We start from the raw sequence: 24,117 nt of genomic DNA on the forward strand, positions 1-24,117 counted from the left end.
TTTAAAAAATTGAATTCAATCTTAAAAATACTTTAAAATTCATTAGAATTAAAAGTGAATAACATATTTGGAAATATTTTATAAATTATAAATTCATTTAATAACATTCGAGATAAGAGTATTCGAAAAAGTTTTATTAAATTTTTGTTATTTATTATATTTAATATTACACGAAGATCTATAAATGCGAAGAATCAATATTGTTTTTATTTATTTATAGTTTGAGCTTTATATTTATATAAGTAACATGTTTAATGTTTTTTTACTAGAAAGCATCTCATCGGATTTAAGGTTTGTTCTCATCATATTGTAATCCAGACTCTGTTCGACAATCAATCATCAATAGGTCAATGTTGCAGAGAGTTGTCCAGTTTTATTTCAAAGTTATTCTCTTGTCTTTTACTCCTAAATTGATTAAAAATCGTTATTTTAAATTCTTCTTCTTTTATTTATCACATTAATATGAGACATGTTTAAAATATTTCTAGAGAATTATATTAATAAAATCTTTAATTTTACTTTTTTAAAACTCATAGATTCATTTACAAAATGAAAGTTAAACTTACAAATTTAGAAAGTTTGTTCTTAGACAAATGTTTCTATTCATAGTTATGAATGAAAACATATGTTCAGAAAATAATGATATATAGAAAACATAATGGTAAAAGTCTTTTGGTTAGGAAATACTTCTATTCATTTACATGAATAAAACTTTCCTAACCGAAAGATAGTTACCATTATTTAAAAAAAAAATTGTTAAGCTTCAACTGGAGAAAGATAAAGATAAATGAAGAGAGATGAACAAAGTTTAATTACTGATGCAAAACTATCTATTAAAATAAGAAGGGATAGAATATATTAAATTAATATGAAAAAAAATATTTTATTTTTAGCCATTTAATTATCATTTGCAACATGTTAATGTTAAGAAAAAATGGGAATTTGTTAAAGAATTGCACATATATTAATTTAATTAATATATTTAATAAAAATATGCTAATTTTATCAGTCGAATGAGCTTTCATTAAACACGAGAATTATATTAATATAGAATAAATGTTAATAATTAGATTCAAAATCTAAAAATATGTATTATATGAAATATATATTTTTATAATGAAGGAAAGTTATTCTTATATAGAAAACGTGTATTAAAATATGTTCATATTGTTATTGATTTATTTAAATACAATTTGAAATAAAGAACTTTAACTACGAATATTAATATTTATAATTTACTGTCTTTACTTAAACATTTATATGTTGTATTTTTTTTTTACATATAACTTTGTTTTGTATCTTTAAAAAATGTCTATATGTATTTAAATTAAAATCCGGAGCTAATATTAAAATCAAAAATATAAAAATATTGTTACTTATTTAAACTTTATGCATATTAATATATACTAAACACATTATTAAAATATAAAATTTGAATTATAAATTAAAATTTATAAAGCAATTTCATTTAAATTATATACTTATTAGATTTAGGTTTTTGTAAATTTTGTAAAGTGAATATAAAAAAGTTTAGAATTTTTATACATAATATTCATTTTTAATTAAAAATTTTGAGTAGAAATTTGAAATTTTCCAAACAATTATAATAACAATAGCATTTTAAAGTTCTTTCCTTTTTTATATAAAAGTATCGATATTCTCTTCTTACTCAGCACAAAAGAAATAAAAAAATATATTTCATAGTTTCTCAAATGATACTATTTTTTGCTGATACGACAAGTATCTCTCTGATATAACTTTTTTTTTCATTTTTAATCCAGAAAATACTTTCTCTTAATATCTCGGTGGTACGTCTTGACATCTTTTCAACCAAACACGTGTTAAAGCGACAGTAGTTGGTGCAGGTCATCGTTACCAGACTAACAGGTGGATGATAACATCAACTGTTTTTCTAGTAATTGCTGTTGCTGTCACTAACACTCTCAACAATTTTCAATGGCGATGATCAATTATTTTTAAATTAAAAAAAATTTATAATATTTTCTGATACAATAATGATAAGTCTATGTTTGTTACAAAACAGAATAAAAGATGTTCAAAGAAAAAAAAAATAGAGACTTTTCCCAGAAAAACATTTTTATTGTACTTCTCAGAGTACATATGAAATCTGTCACAGATTTCAGTTAACCTTCACGAGCGAAAGTATAGTGGTAACTCGAAGAACATTCCAATAGATTACAAGATAATGATTGGAAATCGTTATGTTTCAATCGAGAATCAAAAATTATCACCGGAGATCACAGTATTGGACTGAATTTCTTTGCTTTAATCAAAGAAATGCTACATGAACATGATGAAAAATAAAACACGGAAGAAAAATAACTTAAACGAACAACTTAATCGTCGGATGCTGATTCACAATCTCAAGCATTTTGTACTTGTTCCAACGGTTTTGTTGTTATGACGGCAGTCCTGATGATCCCTTGTGGAAGAAGTGGAATCGATTCTGGCACCGAGTTTCCTGGAAGTGAAGAATTTGGTGTTTTCGATGTTGGAGACTTCGGAGATACAGAATTTAAAGTCCGACCTTGAAACTGTGATGGCGGCGATACGTAACGAGGTGATGGAATGCTACAATTGGCATCTGTGGTTACAGGTAACACACGAAGAAGTGGTTGTTTCAATTGAGGTGTAGTATTCATTGGAGGACCAGTGTATGATCTTGCCAACTGTTAAAGAAAAGTGATATTTAAGAAAATATATAGAATATAAAAATTATATCACATTTTAAACAATTTTTGACACAATAATAAGTAATAAAATTTCGCTCACAACGAATAGGTAAATTGACCAAAGACTACTCAAATACTATCCAATTAATCATTTTATTATTTGAGAAGTCTTCAGCTTTTGTTCGGAAAATTCTGGAAATCAGTTCTGAGATTCAACTTCTCGACGTTCTCAAAGAAACCAGATTGAGCTATTTTGCCAATCTTCATTTTGTATTAGGTAGCATTATAAATCTTGGCAATTGACAGTAAACAGTGATATTTGACTTTATATGGTCACTTAGACTAAAGTATTATATGCATCAAAGAGTATTTAGACAACAGCTATAAAATAAGCTATTACTGAAAATGATTAATTTAAAGTAATTTTAAGAACAATTTATATTCAAGAAATAGGAATAAACTAAAATAATAATTATTTTTTAAATAAAAGATTAACATTTACTCAGAAAATTATTTAAATTAAAAATATAGAGAGAATAATTTTGAATCTCTCCATAGAAAAAAAAAATGTATAAAATGTATTTCTATTATTTATTAAATTTTAATCTAAAAATAATAATTCTGTGTATATTAAATGTCATCAGTAAGAAATATATTTTATAAAGAGGAAAATGATTTTACTTTAAATTTATTGAATAGGCAATTCCAATAGAAATATGTTTATTTAGATAATATTACGACTAAGATAAAAATCTTTAATGTTAAATAAATATTAAATTTACTCATAATTCAAAGAAAATCATTGACTATCAACTATCAATATCCAATTTCAAACTGCGAAATGTTTAGATAATAATTCAACAAGTAAAGAAAGAGATTTAAAACAATCTCAAGCTGCCAAATCTATATTAAAGTTTACATTAACTCTATTCTGGTTTAAAAAAATATATATATATTAAAGTACATTTTACTTTATTTTCGATATTTTCAATTGGATTAATGGCTGGAGAACTTCCAAGTCATGAAGAAGACTAGCATGATATATTGCGTTTACGGTATTTATTTTTGGATCCAAAACAAATGGAAAAAGACAATTTGTAAAAATAGAAAAGATAACATTACAATTATTTCCTATCATTTTCGATAATTTAATTTAAGATTAAATAATTGTAAATACTTTACTATATTTTCAAATAACAGATATTCCTGAAGAGTTAGTAAACGTATATAAGGTATTATTTTTATTGATTTTCCAATACATTTACTTTACATATCTGAAAATTATAATAATCTTTATTAAGAAATTTAATCATATTTAAAAAGATAAATTACAAAAATAGACGATTTTCTTCTAAAAATAATATAATTGAAGAAAATATTGTACAGTACATATTATGTAAAATATAATTTAAAATATTTGGTAATAAAAAAATAATTTTAGTATATTTTATATTAACTTTCTATAATATAAATAAGAATTTTTTTTTTTTAAGACTAGACGAATCGAAATGTAACACATTACAAGACTTTAGATAAAATATAAGTAGATGTTTTCTATTCATTTATTAGAATTTGTGTTGTTTCACATCGATTGTTTTGGATCAGTCGGCAAAGTATACGATTCCCACGAGCACTTGAAATCCTAGTCCGACTTATGCCTTTTTGTCTTTCTACATTTCCTTTCTTTTACAAATGTTTCGAAAACACAAAAATGTGATTCACTTTATTCGATTTTTTTAGTGAATTTGGTGATTTTTATGTAATTTTTAATATAAAAAAATTAATCATAAATTCACATATTTTCAGTTTATTTTAACTGATTTTTTTTAAAAGTAAAACTTAAAATCATATGCAATATTATCATTCCCTGAAATTTGTTAATATATTTTTACTTTTTTTTAATAAAGTATTATTATTATATATTTAATTAGCAAATATCAAACAATAAATAAAATATGCCTAAATAAAACAATATATAACAATTAATGTATTATAGAACTAAAAAAAATTTATTTCCTCTGAGATTAAGCATAAAATTCTAATTTAATTCAAACATTTTCTTAAATTCAAATTTATGTTATTCTCAGATAAAACTGCAATAAAAACATCAATATAAATAATTTTTCGTTTCTATTTTTTTTAAATCAAAATAAACCATACACGAAATTTCAAAGCGAAGAAAAATAGTTTAGCAATTGGAATTTTCATGGGATTTTAAAGAAAAAAAAAATTTGATATTTATACAAATATCACTTCTGCACAGAAGAATAAATAAATAATTTCAATAATGTGTTAAACCATTAAAAATTTTATTATTATCATTATTCATTAAAAATTTTTATGATTAAATAAATAAGCAATTTCGATTAAACATTTAAATAAATATAAGACCAAAAAAAAAAAAAAATATTANTCATTTTTAATTAAAAATTTTGAGTAGAAATTTGAAATTTTCCAAACAATTATAATAACAATAGCATTTTAAAGTTCTTTCCTTTTTTATATAAAAGTATCGATATTCTCTTCTTACTCAGCACAAAAGAAATAAAAAAATATATTTCATAGTTTCTCAAATGATACTATTTTTTGCTGATACGACAAGTATCTCTCTGATATAACTTTTTTTTTCATTTTTAATCCAGAAAATACTTTCTCTTAATATCTCGGTGGTACGTCTTGACATCTTTTCAACCAAACACGTGTTAAAGCGACAGTAGTTGGTGCAGGTCATCGTTACCAGACTAACAGGTGGATGATAACATCAACTGTTTTTCTAGTAATTGCTGTTGCTGTCACTAACACTCTCAACAATTTTCAATGGCGATGATCAATTATTTTTAAATTAAAAAAAATGTCTTATTTTGATTAAAATTTTAATTAAATTTTTTAAAAATATTTTTGATTATTAATTTTAAAAAAAAAATTCCAAACTAGAATTGTTTTAACGATCGATATGTTTATTCAAAATCACGAATTTTAACAAAAAATATAAATTATTTTTCTAAGCCAAAACTTATTACTATTTTTTCCTCGAATAATGAATTTATCAAAATTTATCTTCTTTAAGATAAAAGAAGATTTATATAAATAAATCTACCTTAGATAGAATACTTAAAATGGGAATCATGAACATATCTGTTAGATGTTCTTATCGTAGCTCATAAACAATTCTCACGAATCACAGCTTAATGTATTCTACGATAAGACTTAACCAATATTTTTTATTCGATAAAATATGAAGATTTAAACGTCAAAAACTATTGCTATTGAACAATCGAGATATTTTCTGTATTATTTCTAAGAAAATTAAGTCGTATTCTGATTTTTATGTTGAAAAAAGACAGCTTGAAAATTAGAAAATGATATTGCTGTTATTTATTTAATAAAATATAAAGATAAAAAAATTAAAATTAAAAAAAGAGAAATTATTTTAATGTATTTTTTTAGAAGTATAAAACATTTCCTAAATATATTTATACGATTATTAATTTTATTTTGGTGTATTCTTTATGTTTTAGCTTCTTTTATTGATTCATTATCTTTAATGTTTGTATTCTTAAAGAAATTCTTTTTCTTCTTTATAATTAATTTAATAAATAAATTTTTAATTACTATTGTTCGCAGTATAAAAGATTCTTGTCAATTATAATAATGTGGTTGAGAGAATTAATATTAAATGAATTACTTTTGTGATATTCACAACTTTAATCTCTAACGGTTGTTGAAGACCTTTATCTTATGTAAGAATAATTATGCCATTAAAAATCAATTTTAAAATGAAATTTATAAAATTCATTAAAATCAAATTTAAAAAATTTTCTCACATTCACGAAAAATATAATTGTTGAATGATAATTTTTATATATTCATTAATTTTAAGTGAATATTTAATTATTAAAAACAATAAATATTTATTTAAAAGTGTTTTTCAAATCGAAATAAATTTACTTTTATGAGAGTAAATAGTAGAAAATGTATTTCTATGTGAAATAATTCTTTTAAATTGGAATAAATTTCTATTAAAACGTATTTTTTATTCGAAAAAAATCATTTTAAAGTCTAAAAAAACATTTCAGGAAGTTAAATATTTCATTAAAATTATATAAAGAATTAGAAATTGAAAAGTTTACATCCCAACGACATAATTTTCTACTTAGTAAAAAAAAAATTCAACAATAACAAAACCAATTTATTTTATAATTTGAGATAAAGATATTTTCTACAAGTAAAAATATTTTACTTTTAATATAAAAAAAACATTTTTTTTAATAAAGATTAGAGGAAAATATAATAGAATGCTTACAAATTATTTTCATTTTAATTTCAATGTGGTGAAAGTAATTTGAAAATGTGAATATAGGTACGGAGTAACAGTAAATAAGCGGTAAAGAATAGCTACAAAATTTAATTTTCGATAAAATAAACCAGAATAAAAATAGGTACGGAATTAAATTTTTGAATCATGCATAAAAAGTTGAATATATATATAATTAAATTACTTTAGAAGCTGGGTAAAAAAAAAGAAGGAAATTTTCCTTTATTAAAGTTATAAGAAAATAGAAAAAAAAATTTCATATTGCTTAAAATAACATAATTGTTTCTGACTAAAATCTTAGCTCGTCATTAAAGTAAACTTCATCATCTTTGTCATGTAAAATTAATGGTTTAAGTAAAAAAATATACTTATAAATTAAATTTTCGAAGCAAGCTATTAAAGTTAAAAGAGAAATTGAAATTAGAATATATCTGAGATGACAACAAAAGTGTTCGTTAATGAGTTTTAGATGTTTCTTTTAAAAAAATAATAATTTCTTGTTTTAATTGTCTTCCTTTGATTGGAGACTAAAAACATTTTTAAGTAATTTTTATATATTTTATTTTTAAAAAAGTTAGGAAAACGTATTCAAGAAGTCTTTTTTTTTCAAAGCACTTTTATTTCTTATTTTGCTAAATTTAGTTTTAGATAAGCCACAGTATGTTGCAGTTGTCATAAATATAATTCAGTGTTAAAATATTGATTCACTCGACTGACATATATATAGATTTATGCATAAGTTTATACTACTTTAAATAATGAAGTTAGCTTCAAGTAAAAAAAATTGTTGAATTCTGTTCAGTGAATCCTAGTTCTTATTTTATATTAAAGTTTTATTATTTTTCTATATTACTAGTGCTCTTACTGGTTAGATAAACATATAAATAAATTTATAAAATCAGCTTGATTGCAGTAAAAATAAATTTATTTTAAAATTCTATGATAAATATAACATAAGATAGCAAAATAATCTAATTTAGAAGAGAGTAAAAGAAAAGTTTAAAATATTTCTAACTGAATTAAGATGCACAAATAATTACATAAGTGATTTTTATTTTATTAAATATTAGACCTATACGTTAATAATTTAAATTTAAAAAAAAATTTATAAATAATTTTCTTATTTTATTGTAAAAATTCAATGAATGGCTATTCGATAAAAATTATTTTAAAAAATTTAAGAAATTAAAATTATAAAAATGCAAAATGACCTAAAAAAAAGATAAAATATATTCAAAAAGTAATTCTTTAAAAGTTTTTAAAGTTGGAAACTTCAAAAATTGGAAAACATCAGGAGAAGTGAAATAAAGTGAAAAAGTTCTAACGAAATAATATTTTATAAACTTTTTCTTTTTGTTGTTTTAGGAGAACTTTATAGAAAGGTTGTTTCAGACATTCGATTTTTTCCGAGATGTTTGCAATATCTTTATTTTCTTTATTGTCAGATAGTTGTTAGGAACTTTTGATACAATATATTCTGTCAAACTGTACTCTTAGATTTTGCTGGTTGTGATAGTTTATAGAAAGAGAACTTCGATGTTGAGACGTTGATGTATGAGAGTGAGAAGCAGTGAAATGGTGGCCCGCTTGTCTCTGACATATACAGAGAACGTCGTGTTCTAGAAGAAAAATTTATTCCAAACACTAAGATGACACAATTCTCTATTCTTTGCACAAGGTTATGATTTACTCAATTTTACTTGGAAGTTGATATATTAAGCTCATACTACAATGAAAAATTTCAAATTTTGAAAAAAAGAAAATTACTAGCAATATTTTTAGAAAACATATAAATATCTTTTTTTTTTTATTTTATCTTACCGAATGCTTTCTGCTTCTTGGTTTTGTAACAGTTGCACTATTCTCTCTTTGATAATATACGCTAGCAAAGATGAGAACGTTAAGAATGAGAAGAGAGCAACCGACAGCGATAGTGACACTTAGTGCAGTTGAATAAACTCCAGAAGGAACCACATTCTCCAAACTTTCGGTTGGCTGGACGGTTGGGGTGATGACATCGTTTTGGTATAATGATGTCACTCGAGGGGGTTGCCTTGTGGCGCGGAGCCTAGGCCGAGTTATGTAGAAAGTATGTGGAGGTGGAGGTGGTGGTTTCCTAGTCGTAGTGGTAGTAGTCGGTTGTAGAGTAGTTGTCGTTGTTTGAGGCATGTTTAATGGCACCTGCCTTACAATGCCGTCGTAGGTTTGAGCGTTATCATGATCTTCCAGGAGATGATGTTGAGGTGCTGCACCAACTGCAATTGTTTGGTGTAGAGTTGGAAAAAGATGCAACCAGACAGACAATCTATGAGCGTGATAATGATCTCTGACTTTAGGTTTTGTTCCTGACAAAAAGAAAAAAAAAATAGAACCATTAAAATGATAAAATTTTATTAGATAGAAATAACTTTATGAGTACTTTCAACTTGTATCTAAAGTGATGTTATAGAACGAATACTTAATGTAAACATTTTTATGAGTAAATTGAATTTTGTAGAAGTGTCGCAAATTTGATCAGCTAACAAGAGTTGAGGTTAAAAGTTCTTATTCACACGTCTTTCAAAGTCCCTTCAGCATTTAATAGCCTGGAGACTTTTTAAAACTCGATATTACATTTTAAAAAATGAATTTTTTAAAATTATGTTTTGAACTAAAGAAAAATTTAAAACAAATTATTATTATTCTTTTTTTTAAGTGAATATTTTAAATAAAATTTCATATTCTTTAAAATTGAAAAATTTAAATAAAGATTATAACATTAAATTAAATGTTTTTTTTTTAAAAAATAGTTTCAAGTTCGTTTTTAAAATAAACATTAATATATTTATAAATTATACATTATAAAACTTTTATATAAATCTAAAACCTAAACTGAATTAAAGTAAAGAGTAAAAACTTTCGAGATGCAAGATATTGATCCGTATATAGTTTTTGTTATCAGAAATCTGATATTTTTTGAAGTATAATCGATTAAATCATGGTTGATATTTTTGCTAAAATTTAATACAAAAAATATGATATTTAATATAATGTTTACAGGTTTTAAAATATATGAAAATTAATTAGGCATTTCTTTTTAAAAAATACATACATATATAATTATCGAGTAGAGTATTCATTTGAAAAAATTATGATTAGATTGGCTACAAAAAGTTAGTTTTAAGAACTAATAGATCCTGTTTAAAAAAATAAATAATAAAAAAGCGACAAAATAAAACAAAAATTTATATATATATTTTAGCTTTTATCGTTCAATGAGTAATCTATAGATATAAGTTCAGAAGTATGGAAAAAGAAACATTCTTAAATCATTATTTTCATTAATTAAATATAAAAAGAAGTAAAAATAAAATTAACTTATAATTAAAATTATATTGATTATTTTTAATGATTAAAATAAACATATTGTAAAATAATAACAGAGCTATACCTAAGAGTAAAAATTTCTGATGCATGTTTTCGTATCTTGGCCACAGAAGTCTTTCGTATCTTCCTCTTCCTTTATCACTCGCAACATCTGCTTCGTGTCCTGCCATATTAGGATCACTGTAAAACCAAAATTTTAAAATAATAATGCCTGTGGCAAAAGTATAATTCTCTTATTAAATTAAAAAGACAAATTTATTAAAATTTCTAAAGTTTTAATGTTGTTAGTCATGATTACATAATTAGCTCTATATACATTATTTTCGAATCAATAATTAACTAACAACATCGACAATTACCAACATAAATACTTAAATATTTTAAATTCCTTCTAGAAATAAAATTATTTTGTTATTTAATTTACAGAAAAATCAAGACTAGAATTTAAAGTTAAACAATAAATTCTAAAGATTATTTATTTAATTTTTAATTAAATTTAATTGTATATAGGCTATATTTAGATTATTCTCTGTTAGAAGTCATAACATTAATTTTAATATAATTTAACAGAATTTAAAATGTTTTATTAAAATGATCAATAAACTATTAATAATTACGCTTTAATTTATCAACAAAAAGAATTTTACATTGACAGATACTCTAAAATGTATTAAATATTTAAAATATCTGCTTTTACTAGATCAAGTAATGAGAAATATTCTTCTTGTACTTTATCAGAACATGTTAATTTCGCAGTAATGTAATATGTTCAACAAAGATAAGTGTTCATTCTAATATTTAATTCGAAAAATGGTTCTAATCGAATCAATAATATGAGGCACAGAAAAGCATTAAATCAAATTAAGCATCATTAGAAAATATTGAAGCGTAGCAAGCTTCAATGCAAATGAGTAAATTGCATCAAGTATCAGCGAAAAGCGTCGAATTCATAATGCCCTAATAATTCTACACAATCATCCGCAAATTATCAGAAAATATTCCACATTAAATATTAACTAAAATATTTAACATTAACTCTAAAACAAGAGGATCTTCTCTCATCTGTTCGTACAAATCAGTAAAATTCTGCATTGAATATATTATATTTCATTCCGAAATATATTTAATTAAAAGCTAATAATATTAATCATCTAATTACTTGATTCATTAAACTCGTCTTATAGGTAAGCTTTATTAGTAAATTCTTCAAAGATAAGCATCTTTATGAAGATTTCCATTCGGAATGTTATTTAATTTAATAGAATAGAAACCTTGCAAACTAATATGATATTTGCATAAACCGCAGTACAATAATTATAGAGAATAAATTGTTCCTAGCTATACGAGAATTCCAGAATAGTTAGTAGTCTGTTTTGTGTCTTAAATGAGCAAATAATTTTAAGAGCAACAAACATGGCTGAGATACACAAAGAATACAAGCTCCAAATGTTTGCTAAAGTACCAATTACTGTAATTTCAATTAAGTTGGGAAGATACCATAAGGAGAATGTCCAAGTTGATGCTGTAATCACTATGAGTCTACAAATCACTTTTGTATCGAAGCGAAAGGAACAAAAAGCAGATGTGACAATAGATAGCTATCAACAGACATTTTTCTTTCATTTATCCAGTAATCAGGATATATCCTGTCCAATTCAATGTCTTCTTCCGAACGAACAATGTTCGACAGGATATAGTGTATTACATACTGCAATAATACAAAGGATCAGCTGCTGATGAGATTATGCCATAAATAAACATTATTATAGTTTCCAAGAAAGTCTCCTACTAATAAAGTTTACTAAATGCATTTCGATGTGTCGCTTCAGAAAATAGGAAACTTTAGGTTAAATAAAAGGATATATTTAAAAATAAAATAGATTTTATTATCTTTGACAAAAATAACAACCATTTAAAATATAAAACAGTTTAAAATTCCAATAAATTATAAAATTTACACCTTTTATAGCAAGTAATATTATTTTGTAATCTTTTAAAAAGTAAAATCTTAAATTTTATGTAAAAAAATATTTTAAAAATATTTTTCTAGACTTAGATAAGTTTTATGTTCGAAATTATGACATGAGCAACATTAAATATCAATTTAAAACTCAAATCATATTTTTTGCACCTTTATAGTTTTAGTACCAGTGAAAAATTGTAATAACAATTTTATAACCGAAATCAAAGTAAAGTAAATTTAACTTAAACCCAAACTGTTACTAATAACTCATTATTTTCGGATAAACGCTTACCCATTTCTGGCAAAATTTGTCCAATAAAGTACTACAGCTTCAGCCAACAAGATTTCAGCTCGAGTGTAGTTGCTATAAAAATGTCCAAGCTGTCCAATAAGAGGAGCACCGAAGATATATGGCAAGTCCTCGTTGTGAACACAACCCACCCTTTGGGAATAATGACTGTCCTCTGTTTGGTAGCCAAACACGTAATAGAAAGAGTTCGTCTTCACCAGAGAATGGTAATTACCCGCTCTGATTAAAGGAGCAACTACTAACGCGTCGCCAAGTGCATCAGATGTACCATCTAGAACGTTTATAGGATGTTGCACTGGCCTAGTCCAATCCGTATATTCGTTGACAATTGTCAAAAATATCTCTTGTAGATGATAAGTAAAAAGATTTCTTACCAAAGTTCTCAGTAAGCGGTCTCTGCGATCATTTTCAATACCGTGTTTTTCTTCTTGTGCCGAGAACTGAAAAAAAGATTCGACTCTAGAAACACCAAACAATAAATCGTATTGACCATACAATTCAGTATATTCTTCCATTAAGGCTGTTGGTTCATCAGGGACCATAACTCCATCTATAGTTGGACCGAAGGCTGTCAAATGTGCAGGGACTAAAAGTTGTACTCTCATAATGTCTGCAACTGGCCGCTCTCTCATGCAATCCACTAAAGCATTACTTTCCTGAATAGGACAACCTAGCACACGTGCTAAATGACGTGTATAGGTAAGAGCTTCACGAGCTATAGCCCATGGGCTAAGTGCAGATCCACTCTGAATAATAGCACGCTGAAACAATCCTGAAAGAAAATAAATATTTTTAGACGTCAGAGGTATCAACTAAAGCTAACAGTCACAAAAATCTTCTGAAACCATCTTATCAATCAACTGTATTCCAGACTAGAATAAATTTCATAAATAATTTTCTTCATTTTAAAAATTATAATTATAGTAAGATAAATTAAAATTTATTTTTCAAAACATGCGATAAAAATTAAAAAGTTTAATCGATTTTTAAGCCATCTTAATAATAACATATGAATAATCTTATTACGTAAGTAAAATGTAAAGTAAAATAAAGAAAAAAAATATATTAAAGATTTTGATTTTATTCATTTTTCTTTATGTTGTATTACTGTTTCTTCTGTGTTTTTTGTCCATTAATACGATTATGAAATTCGTAAAAGTTTTATTTAGTTTTTAAATAGATTAAAAACCGAACAGCGAATACATTTAATATTTTCTCTTCTTTATTTTATAACATTTCTTAAGAGGATAAAATACATATATATATATAAGTTTTAATTTATAAAATCCAAGTTCGTTTTTTGAAAGTAATTGAATTATCTCCATTAAATTAATTATATATTTCGAAGAGTAACTAATTAACTATACTTAATAAATTAATTTTTATTACATTATATGGTTTTCTTAAACATAATCATTTGTTATAGTCTATTTTTATTTTTAAATCTATGTATTTTATGTATTTATAAAATATTTTTAATTATAATATCAAAACTTTTATAATAAAAGTATTTATAGATAATAGATATTTTTAGATAAGAAATAATCTCTGTTTAATAACATTGAATAAAAATAAATCAAATAAAACTTAGAATGAAAACAAAGTTATAGGATAATGCATGTTATTTATTAATAAATGCTATTTTATTTAATATTTTTAAATCATTAATAATGATTTATCTTATAAGATATTTATTTATTGCCTTATGTTAACGAATAATTTTTAGTCTTCGGTTTTCAAGTTAAAATATTGAATAAATAATAACAAAAGTAAATAAACTTTTACAGTTAGAGGACATATAAAATATTAAAATTTAATTCAAATCAAATTATTAAAAAATGTATTATTCATTAAAACATGTTAAAATTAAATTTAAAGTTGAGAAATAATATTTTAAAAATATAATGTGCTTCCCAAGAACAAAGCAAAGATTAAAAAGAAAAAAAAAGGAAAATTAATAAATTTCCTGATAAAATCGTGTTTCAAAGTAATTTACATAAACCGAATTTGTTTTAAGTTCGAAGAATAAAAATTATTTATTTCTGAAACAAATTGTAAACCGAATTCAATACAACAATGATATTACATCTATTTAAACGATTTTTGGAAGATATCGACGTCAAAACTACATCATAATAGTTTAATTTCGTGACGGAATGAAAACTAAGTTTTCTTTTAATATTCTAAATCAAATCGAAATAAGAAACTTAAAAGCACACATAAAAAAAATTAAATAATTCAAAAGTAATCAAAAGAGTTAATCCAAACTTTTTGAAAAACTGAAAATACTAAAGTGAGTTTTACGTCATTTTTGCTCTGACATCTTTTCTTTAGAATCATTGATGAAAGAATACAAAATGATTTTTTCAGCGTCAAAAATGTGCTAGCGGTAAGAGAAAAAAAAGAAGTAAAAAAGTTTCGAAGTTCGTTCAATGACCCAGTGACTCTGCCACAAAAGGTGTTGGAAAAAAGAAGTGACGAAAGAAAACCGAAAGAATCTCACGCTTCTCTGATTCTCTGACAGACCTACAGGGTGAAGAGAGACAACTTGAATAGTAAGCGATCTTTTCTCGATTTCTCTCTTCTTGTTGAGAGTCCAATCATTTCTCAAGACGTTAGCATTTCACGCATGCTCTTAGGGGTCGTGTTGACAGAAGACTGAGTTTTGTGCACCAACGAACTTCCATAAACATGCAAATGAACTGTAGAATAAAAGAGCCAGCACCAATCGATTGCTGAACTAAAACGCACCATTTGACGTAACTTCTTCCCGAATCAACAAACCCGTCACGAAACAACACACAGGGCTTGTGGTTAAACTTTGCAACGAAATATTTAACAAAATAATTTCCAACAGACTACATTGTAAATCATGGGATGTATGACATTTTAATGTCAATATTGCACGCAGGTGGAAAATTTTATGAATAATGTAAACATTTCAAATATCATCTTTTAGCATGGCACCATTTTATTATTATTACGAATGTATTCAAATGTTCGTATACATTAAAACCCTACTCTTTATTTTAACTGTTAAAATGTAATGTTAATAAAATTAGCTGCCAGTTATTTCGTAGTAATCTAACTAACTTAGCTTATGATAAAGTAAACTCACATAAAAGTTTCTCGAATAATTACTATTTTAAAAGAACATAGTTGAATATTTATAAAAAATTAAACTGTGATTACTAAAATATTTTATTAAATTCTTAAATTTATTTATTACAATTATATATATTCAATTAAATAAAATAATCAATTAAATTATGTCTGTCATATCTTTAAAGTTTAGACCATAAGAGTCATTGTTATTTTATATAAATAATTATAATAAAATTAAAAAAATAATAATAATCTGTAAACGTAAAAGATTTTAATAAGAACATTAAAATCAAAAAATAAAATAAAAACGTAAAACTAAAAAACAAAATTATAAATCAAAGAAAATTAATGTAGCAGAGAAAATGATTAATGACTGAAAATATTAGTTTACAAAGAGAAAATATATAAAAAGTAATTACAAGTAATAGGATAATTATAATGTTAATAATGTAACACTACATAAAAATTTTAATTCAAATTTTATCTATAAAATAAATCAATTTATAAAATATTCTAAAGAATATTAATATATGTTTGAATTCACTATAAATAATAAAATAACAATAAATTTATGTTAAATTACTCTCATTATGTTAAATATAATAATAAATTAAAAATATATCATTTATAGCTTATGATATTTAAAAAATATATATATTTTACAAGTGCAAAACAATTTTATTGTAGGAGTAAATTTTGTGAAAGTATTCAGTTTGTTATTAATAATTTTGTCATCAACTTGGCACTGATTGAAAATTTGAAGAAGCTCTTTATACAACGCCATCAACTTTAAAGATTCGGAGAATATTGGTGTTGATCCACTTACCGATCTACAATATTTCTGAAATCGCTTTAAGGATCACCATCCTTTCTCCTAATTAGAACATATTCACTTATCTATTATTATACTGTCAAATTCTTGGACTTAATTATGTCTTACTACACATTAGAAAATCCAATTTATTATAATACTGAAATAAATTATTTGTGTAAAGTAATTTTTCCTATTTATCTGAGTCTTAAAAATTTCTGATGTCTCAAATACTGTTTAATTAAATATTAAGTCTTTTAAATCTTTCTTAATCTTAGTTTATATAAACTTAAATTGGCAATTTACGACAACATGGTTATTAAAAGAAATTGTTTTCGAAATTTATGTAACTAAATTACCTTTGGCCATTGGCGAAAGCATGAGAAGATTTACACACGCTGCACCTTGTCCATGGCCAAAAAGTGTTACATTTCTTGGATCTCCACCAAATTCTGCTACATTTTCCTGGATCCAATGCAACGCTGCTACCTGATCCATTAAACCATAATTTCCTCTTGCAGATCCTTCCATGGCAGGAAGGAATCCTAGAAACAATATCTAATCATTACTATTAATTTAAAAAATCATTACTATTAATTTAAAAAATATATATCTAATTAAAATTCACGTTTGTTGTAATTAATTTAATAGCATAATTAAACAAAATAAAGAAATAATAGCTTATTATTTGTAATTGAGAGAATGTATATTAATATAAAAATCACAACGTTATTTTGTTATATTTTTATATTTTTACTTTATAATTAGTGGATAGTTATATAATGATATCAGGATTTAATATTCAACACATCGCACTCAATATAAGAGATAAAGAAGGTAATATAGTAGATAATTAGTAACAGAGGTATGAACATTACATAGAATCTCATTATTATAATTAGTGTTTTTTTTTATAATTTTTCACTGAACCTACAAAATGTCATTAGGGTATTTTTTTTATTATTATTCTCGTAAAGAGCTTTCAAAAACAAAATGCTAACCTGATTCGCCATACGTGACAAATGCGCAACGAGATTCTTTTGTAAATGTAATAATTAATCAAATTTAACAATTTGAATTAATTATAATTAAAATATGTTCATAGAATTTTTTATTCAGATAAGATTTTAGAATAAAAGTGAGTTTTATAGATAAAAAAGATTTTGAAAAAATATATTATTGTTTGTTTTATACTGTATCTGATTAAAATTTAATACTCAATTCATGTTTGCATATTACAGAAAGCAAATGTGCTATAGTTATTAAGAAAATGAATGTTTAGAAGTGAGAGTAAACCCACCCCACTCAGCTTTCGACGTATAGGATGATAAAAGGCCAGATCGATTTTTCCAATCTGCCTATATCCCTAGCAAGCGCTTTGTATCCATTCAGAGGATGAGTAAATCTTAGAGCCAACTGTAAAAACCAATAGTGTTTCCTTATAAAAATCGAACCAGTTTCTTTTTTATATCAGTCATGTTCAAACTAAGCTACTAAAAGCTGTAGATCCATAATAATTTTCCATACTTTAAAATTATAAAATAAAATTTATTGTTACTTCTACCAAAAAAATGATTCTATTCTGCAAACATTTTCGCGAAAATTTATTAATTCTTGAAAGAACTAATAAATTTATATTTTTAAAATATGAATTACAATTATTCATTAAAATATTCTTAGAATTTAACACATGTTTACTTACTTAATCCGATATAAATAATAGGTATAATTTTAAAACTGTTATAAATGTGACTGCTTGTAATCGTCTTTATTCAAATCGTGATAAATTCTACTTACCAACAAGCTTGGAAGAAGTTTACATTTGTAGATGACATTAATTACTTTAATGAATTTTCTGATGAGGAATTTAAGAAAACAAACTTTTTAATCCTTCTTCATGGAGAATGAGTATCCAATGAATAGTGAAATCACAAATAATTATATTTTCTTAGCGATCGAAATAGAATTGTTGCTTGAATAATTTGAATTTAAGAAAAATATGATTTTGACGTGTTATGTGTAACAAAATAAAAATTCTCGACAATGTATTCGTATTAAATAAAATAGGAATTTTTATGTTCCATTGAAGCGTTATGAATAATAAACAGAATTCAGTTTATCTAGCTAAGTAAATGCAAGAATTTAAAAATTTAAAAATATTTTTTTAACTTTTTAAAAATATTTAAAATAAAAATGATTTATTCTTTTAATCAATTGTTTCACGACTTTTTAAACAATGATTAATGTTGCATTAATTATATCATGTTTAGAATAAATGCAATTTATCTTTAACTATTTTTGTTTGTAAATATATTTTTTACAATTATAAAATAAATTATTGCATTTAAATTTATTATTTAAAAACGGATTTTCACTTGAAAAATTCTATATATTTTTTCTTGTTTAATAGTATATGCATAAAATATAGAAACAAACTTATATTTAATGTTTAAAGTTGCTTTAAAGTCTTTAAACATTGCATGTAATTTAACAAATAAAACATCTACCTTTTCACTGTATATTATAATATAATAATAAATTAAATGTGTAGTAATTTTAAATATTTTCAAATTTATTATCATTATTGATAAATTGCAGTAATAGATAAAGAATATTTAAGAATATTTTAAAATTAATTTATAATTATTTACAAATTTATATCAATATATGGATCACGAACAAATGTTTTTCTAGTACAGTCAAAATTAGCTATTGCTCCTATATAAGTTACATGCTTTTACTACTAAATAACTCGTAAAAAGAATTAAAAATAAAGATGAATTACAATTAGAATAAAAGTGATATTATTTTGGATTAAATTCATGCTAATTTTAAACGTTTTCAAACTCATAATTATTATATTTATCAAACAACGCATTAAAAACTTTCTCAAATATATTAAGCTTAAATATGTCCGAAATTTCTATTACGTAAAACGGAAATTATTCGGTTGAAACATTTATAACAAAACGATATTCGATAAAGGGATTGAATGAATGCTATTTTAATTACAGTCATCAGTAATAAGAGACTGTTTTCACAGATAAGCAGAAATCAGTAATATTTCTTTCTCTAAGGCTTCGAAAAATTCTGACAATCGTATGAATCATTCGGATTCGACGTAATTTCTGAAAAGACTTAGATAAGCAGATAAATTCTCATTGTTTCATACTTAATATTTCAATTAATAATTTATGGATCCTAAGAAATTTTACTAGCGTAAATGATATTAAAAAAAAATTTCCCTTTTGGAATAGCCGGCTGACTAATTTTCTTTAGTTTCTTTATTCATTAAAGTTATGTTCAGAAGATTATAAATAAAAATATAAATTAGTTGCGTGCTAATTTAATTAAAATGCATAAAAATCTTTCAAATTACTAAAAATTAATTAAAATTGCCAATAAAATTTAAGCATAATACATTAAAATTATCAATTTAAAGTTTAAATAATTAAGGTTTAACGTTTTTTTGCTTTTATAATGAAAGCAAATTATAAAATAAAATTATTATAAAATGGTTAAAATTTAATAAAACTCTTTACCACTTTTAAAATTAAATAATGTATATTTTTAATTTTTAGCTAGATTTTCTTAACGATTATTTAATTTAAAATAAAACATACCCGAATATACAAAAAATTGGACATATATTTATAATAATTAGACAAAAATTTACCTTGATATCAATTTGTAAAGTTCATAATCATTGAATATATTTATGAAAAAGATTTTTAAATTATAAATTTAAATTCAGTTTATATTTTTGATTTGTCATGAAGAATTTCGTCATAAATATAAAATTAAATTACAATAATAATAAGCATCCTTTGCCTTTTATTAAAGAGAAAATTTAAATTTAATAATATTAGTAAGAATATTATAATAAAAATTAAATAATAATGGTTCTTAGATCTTAAACTACTAATTTATTTGTAGACAAAGATGAATTTTTATTTGTATTATTTCTAAAAGCATACAACAAATCTCAAGAGACTTATAATTTTGTAAGGAACTTTACACATTAAAAATACAGTAATTCACTTAATATATTTTTTTAAAAATAAAGTTTATTTAAAAAAATATTTGAATGTTTTATTTTTTGTGAATTTTCTAATGTGTAATAAACAAATGAATTATTAATGGATACAATTAACTAGTAAGATAAGAGAGATAAAATGTACAAATTAAGTAAAAACAATATTTGCAAATAAAATAGATATTAATTAATTACGATTATTAAATATAGAAATAAAAGAGCTAAAAATTTTAATTATATGATTTCTTAACGATGATAAAAATACACCTAATTATATATAATGTATTTATTTTTCTTAAATAAATATATATAACATTATTTCTTCTATCAGTTGATGTTGAAGTGATAATAGCTATAATAAATCTTAATTAACATACTTAAAACATTATAAAAATTAATCTTTTTAATAATGTTTTAAGATATTTATCTTATATAAAATAATACGAAGATAAAACCAAGAACTTAATTCTGCTTTTCCTGTCATCAGCCAAGATTATTGTATACATAAATGGTTCATCCGTAAAATTGATTTTTTTAAGATAATAAACACATTTAGTTAGAAAAGAAATAGAAGTAAGAGACAAAATTCAATAAAAAATTCTCATAAATATACATTAGGTTCTATGAATTTGAAACATGTTAGATATAATGTGAAAAACATTTTAAATGATTTTATTGAAACCTTACTGGAAGTGTAGAATTTTAATGAATATTCGAATAATAAAAATACGAAGATAAAAGTAAATTATTATATAAGGTTCATTTTAAATGTAAATATAAAATTATTTTTGGATCATTCTGTACCTATATATTATATATTATAGTTTAAAACTTTATATGTATATAAAAGAAAATATAAGGAAAGCAGAAAGTACATGCAAGTATAAGAATTCCTGTACATAACAGGTATAAAATTTTTTTAATTTACTGGAATTAAATATTTGATATGATTTTAATTATATGACAAAAGTAAACTATTAAACATTGATACGAATAAAACTAAATTATAATTTTGATTTCTATATAGGTCTATATTTCTTAACTGAAATTTTAAAATAGATCAACAAGATAGCCAATCTTGAAATCTAAAAGTCTAAGAAACTTATACTTTATTATGTAAAGAATATTTTAAGATTTAATGTAATTTCACTCTTCACTAGAATTTTATTGACGTTTTTCTCTTCTGTGTAGTGCCTAGAACTCCTGTTTTAACATTTAGGTATGTATTGAATGCAACGAATTAGTCATAAACGTTTATTCCTCCTTAATTTAAACAATTAAATAGATTTTCTGAATATCTAAATATTCGTTTTGCAAACTGCTCAGTATAGTCTTTTGTCTTATTTCTTTCGTATAGTATTTAAAAGAATATTGACAGAATTGAGTCCATATTAAACAGTGGCATAAATGTGACTCGAGAGAAAGTGAATCACGATATTTTTCTTTTTTAATTTAAATCTTTTCTACTATTTGAGTCAACTAATCTAAATTTCTACTAAAGAAGTCTGTACTCTTCTTATAATAACTTTAAATATAAAGGAAAGTCTCATAAATCAAGAATAGAGTTATATGTATGTGTATTTGTGTGTTATATAAATATAACATATAATACATTTATATTTATATAACATTGTTATTTTGCATATTTACAATACTTAGAATTGAATATTTTATTGTTTTATTTCGTAAAAGATAAATATTTTAAATACGAATTATATGAATAAATTTGGAACGATTAATTTTATAAATGCGAATAAAATTGCACTTTCGCAATTATTACAATTTTATTACTTAAAATATTTATGTGATAAAATGAAATTTTTATTAATAAAGTTAAAAATAATAAAACTTCGTGTAAAAGTTTATAAAGAATCTCTATAATAAAGTAAAAGAAATGTACAAGAAGAAATCTTAAAAGAAAATCGTGAAATTTGAAATTAAATTACCCGATGAAGTAAAAAAGCAATAACCAATAATAAGAGCGAAAGTAGAAAATGAAACTGCTTTATCCAACACAGATGATAATGTCAAATAAGATACAGTACATCAGAAGAATAGTCTCTCTCTTTCTCTCTTTTTTTCCAATAGAAACTCCCACAGACATCCTAATGTAAAGAATATGAATGCAGGACGTTTGATATATTGAAGTGTAAAAACTAACGTGGTGCATATGTTGAAGAAAATGAAAAGAAGAATATAAGAATTTTAATAAAAAATGAATAATATAAAATAAAAGTTCAAATTTTATCATAAATAACTGTCACTCTTCATTTTAAACCTTAGGGTCTAATAAATAATAGAGTGAACATTATGGAGAAATATTAAACTTGAAAGATAATTCTTGAGGTTATTTAAGGTTGTGTGCGTTAATGAAAAATTAGATGACGTTACCACTAAATTATATTCATGAAACGTTAGAAACGATATTTCACTAGGATATAATTATTCTTAATGTTAGGGAGGAAGTTAACACAAATTTTTCGTTTTAATTATTTAAGATAGTACTATTCTAGCTATTGTATTGACCAAGTTTTCGAATTAATAAAATATTTATATTACGAGATATTATATATAATACTGTATGAAATAACACTATATTCATTCTATTTTCTTTATATTTTAAAATAAAGAGCAAATTAAATTGGAAAAAGTTTCGTTTTATTTATAACTAAATTAGAGAAAATTCATCAAAGGAAACATTAAAAGAAGTTTTAATTTAATTTTTGTGTATTTCTTGTTGAACTAAAGATTAATGCGAATAACTGAATAATAAAATAAATCTAATTTACATAATAATTTAGAAAAATTTTATTTATAGTTGGCTTGAATTTATCTATAAATGTTGTTGTATTCACAGACTAATTGATAATTAAAAACTTTTCATACGCCAATGATCGACAACACATAATTTATGTTATACGAGTATTTATATGAATAATATGCAGATTTCATTTATATTATATTGAAAAGAAGGATTATTTTTCATTTATATATTATTATTATATAAGTATTTATAATTATTTACATCCCTATCACATATAATACATTATTTATATATGACCCTTTGATAAATGAATATAGTATATCGAAAAACTAAGTGCTGGTGCTTTCACGTGTATATCAGAAAATTTATAAAAGTGTTTTAAAACTTTGTGTAGTGAATTGGAAATATCCTATTTTAAATAATATTTACAAGCTTTTGTTAGCAGAAATTACAATAAAGCTAGCTTTAGATTGGTTAACTGATTTTTGCAAGACTCTATATTATTATTATTATATAAAATAAAGAAAGTAAGAATATAAGTTGTACATAAATAAAAAATTATTATTGTTAACATCCTTATTATCCTAAAAATATCTTATAAAATAAGAAATTATAATTTAAAATTAACGGATTAATAAATAATTTAATCACAAATAATATATAATTGAAAGATTTTAATTTTAATTTAATAATTGAATTTTATGTCTTATACATAAAATTAAATATTATAGCTTAATATATTAATTTAGATAAG

At 23.2% G+C, this 24,117-nt stretch overlaps 1 protein-coding gene across 1 annotated transcript in view; it reads right to left on the bottom strand.

Annotated features, from left to right (window-relative positions):
- Positions 1–2,088: 2,088 nt before the first annotated feature.
- LOC111613154 (neuroligin-3-like) overlaps positions 2,089–24,117 on the bottom strand; it is a 39,659-nt gene continuing 17,630 nt past the window's right edge. Inside the window, exons 2-6 of the mRNA XM_023354469.1 lie at positions 16,923–17,108; positions 12,630–13,419; positions 10,439–10,554; positions 8,830–9,353; positions 2,089–2,690 (exon numbers count right to left, since the gene is read on the bottom strand). Coding sequence (XP_023210237.1) covers positions 2,385–2,690; positions 8,830–9,353; positions 10,439–10,554; positions 12,630–13,419; positions 16,923–17,108 — 1,922 coding nt within the window. The 3' untranslated portion in view covers positions 2,089–2,384. The remainder of the gene's footprint in view (positions 2,691–8,829; positions 9,354–10,438; positions 10,555–12,629; positions 13,420–16,922; positions 17,109–24,117) is intronic.

Source organism: Centruroides sculpturatus, unplaced genomic scaffold, assembly GCF_000671375.1.
Source record: "Centruroides sculpturatus isolate CEXI.00-Female unplaced genomic scaffold, Cexi_2.0 scaffold1816, whole genome shotgun sequence".
Lineage (NCBI taxonomy): Eukaryota > Metazoa > Arthropoda > Arachnida > Scorpiones > Buthidae > Centruroides > Centruroides sculpturatus.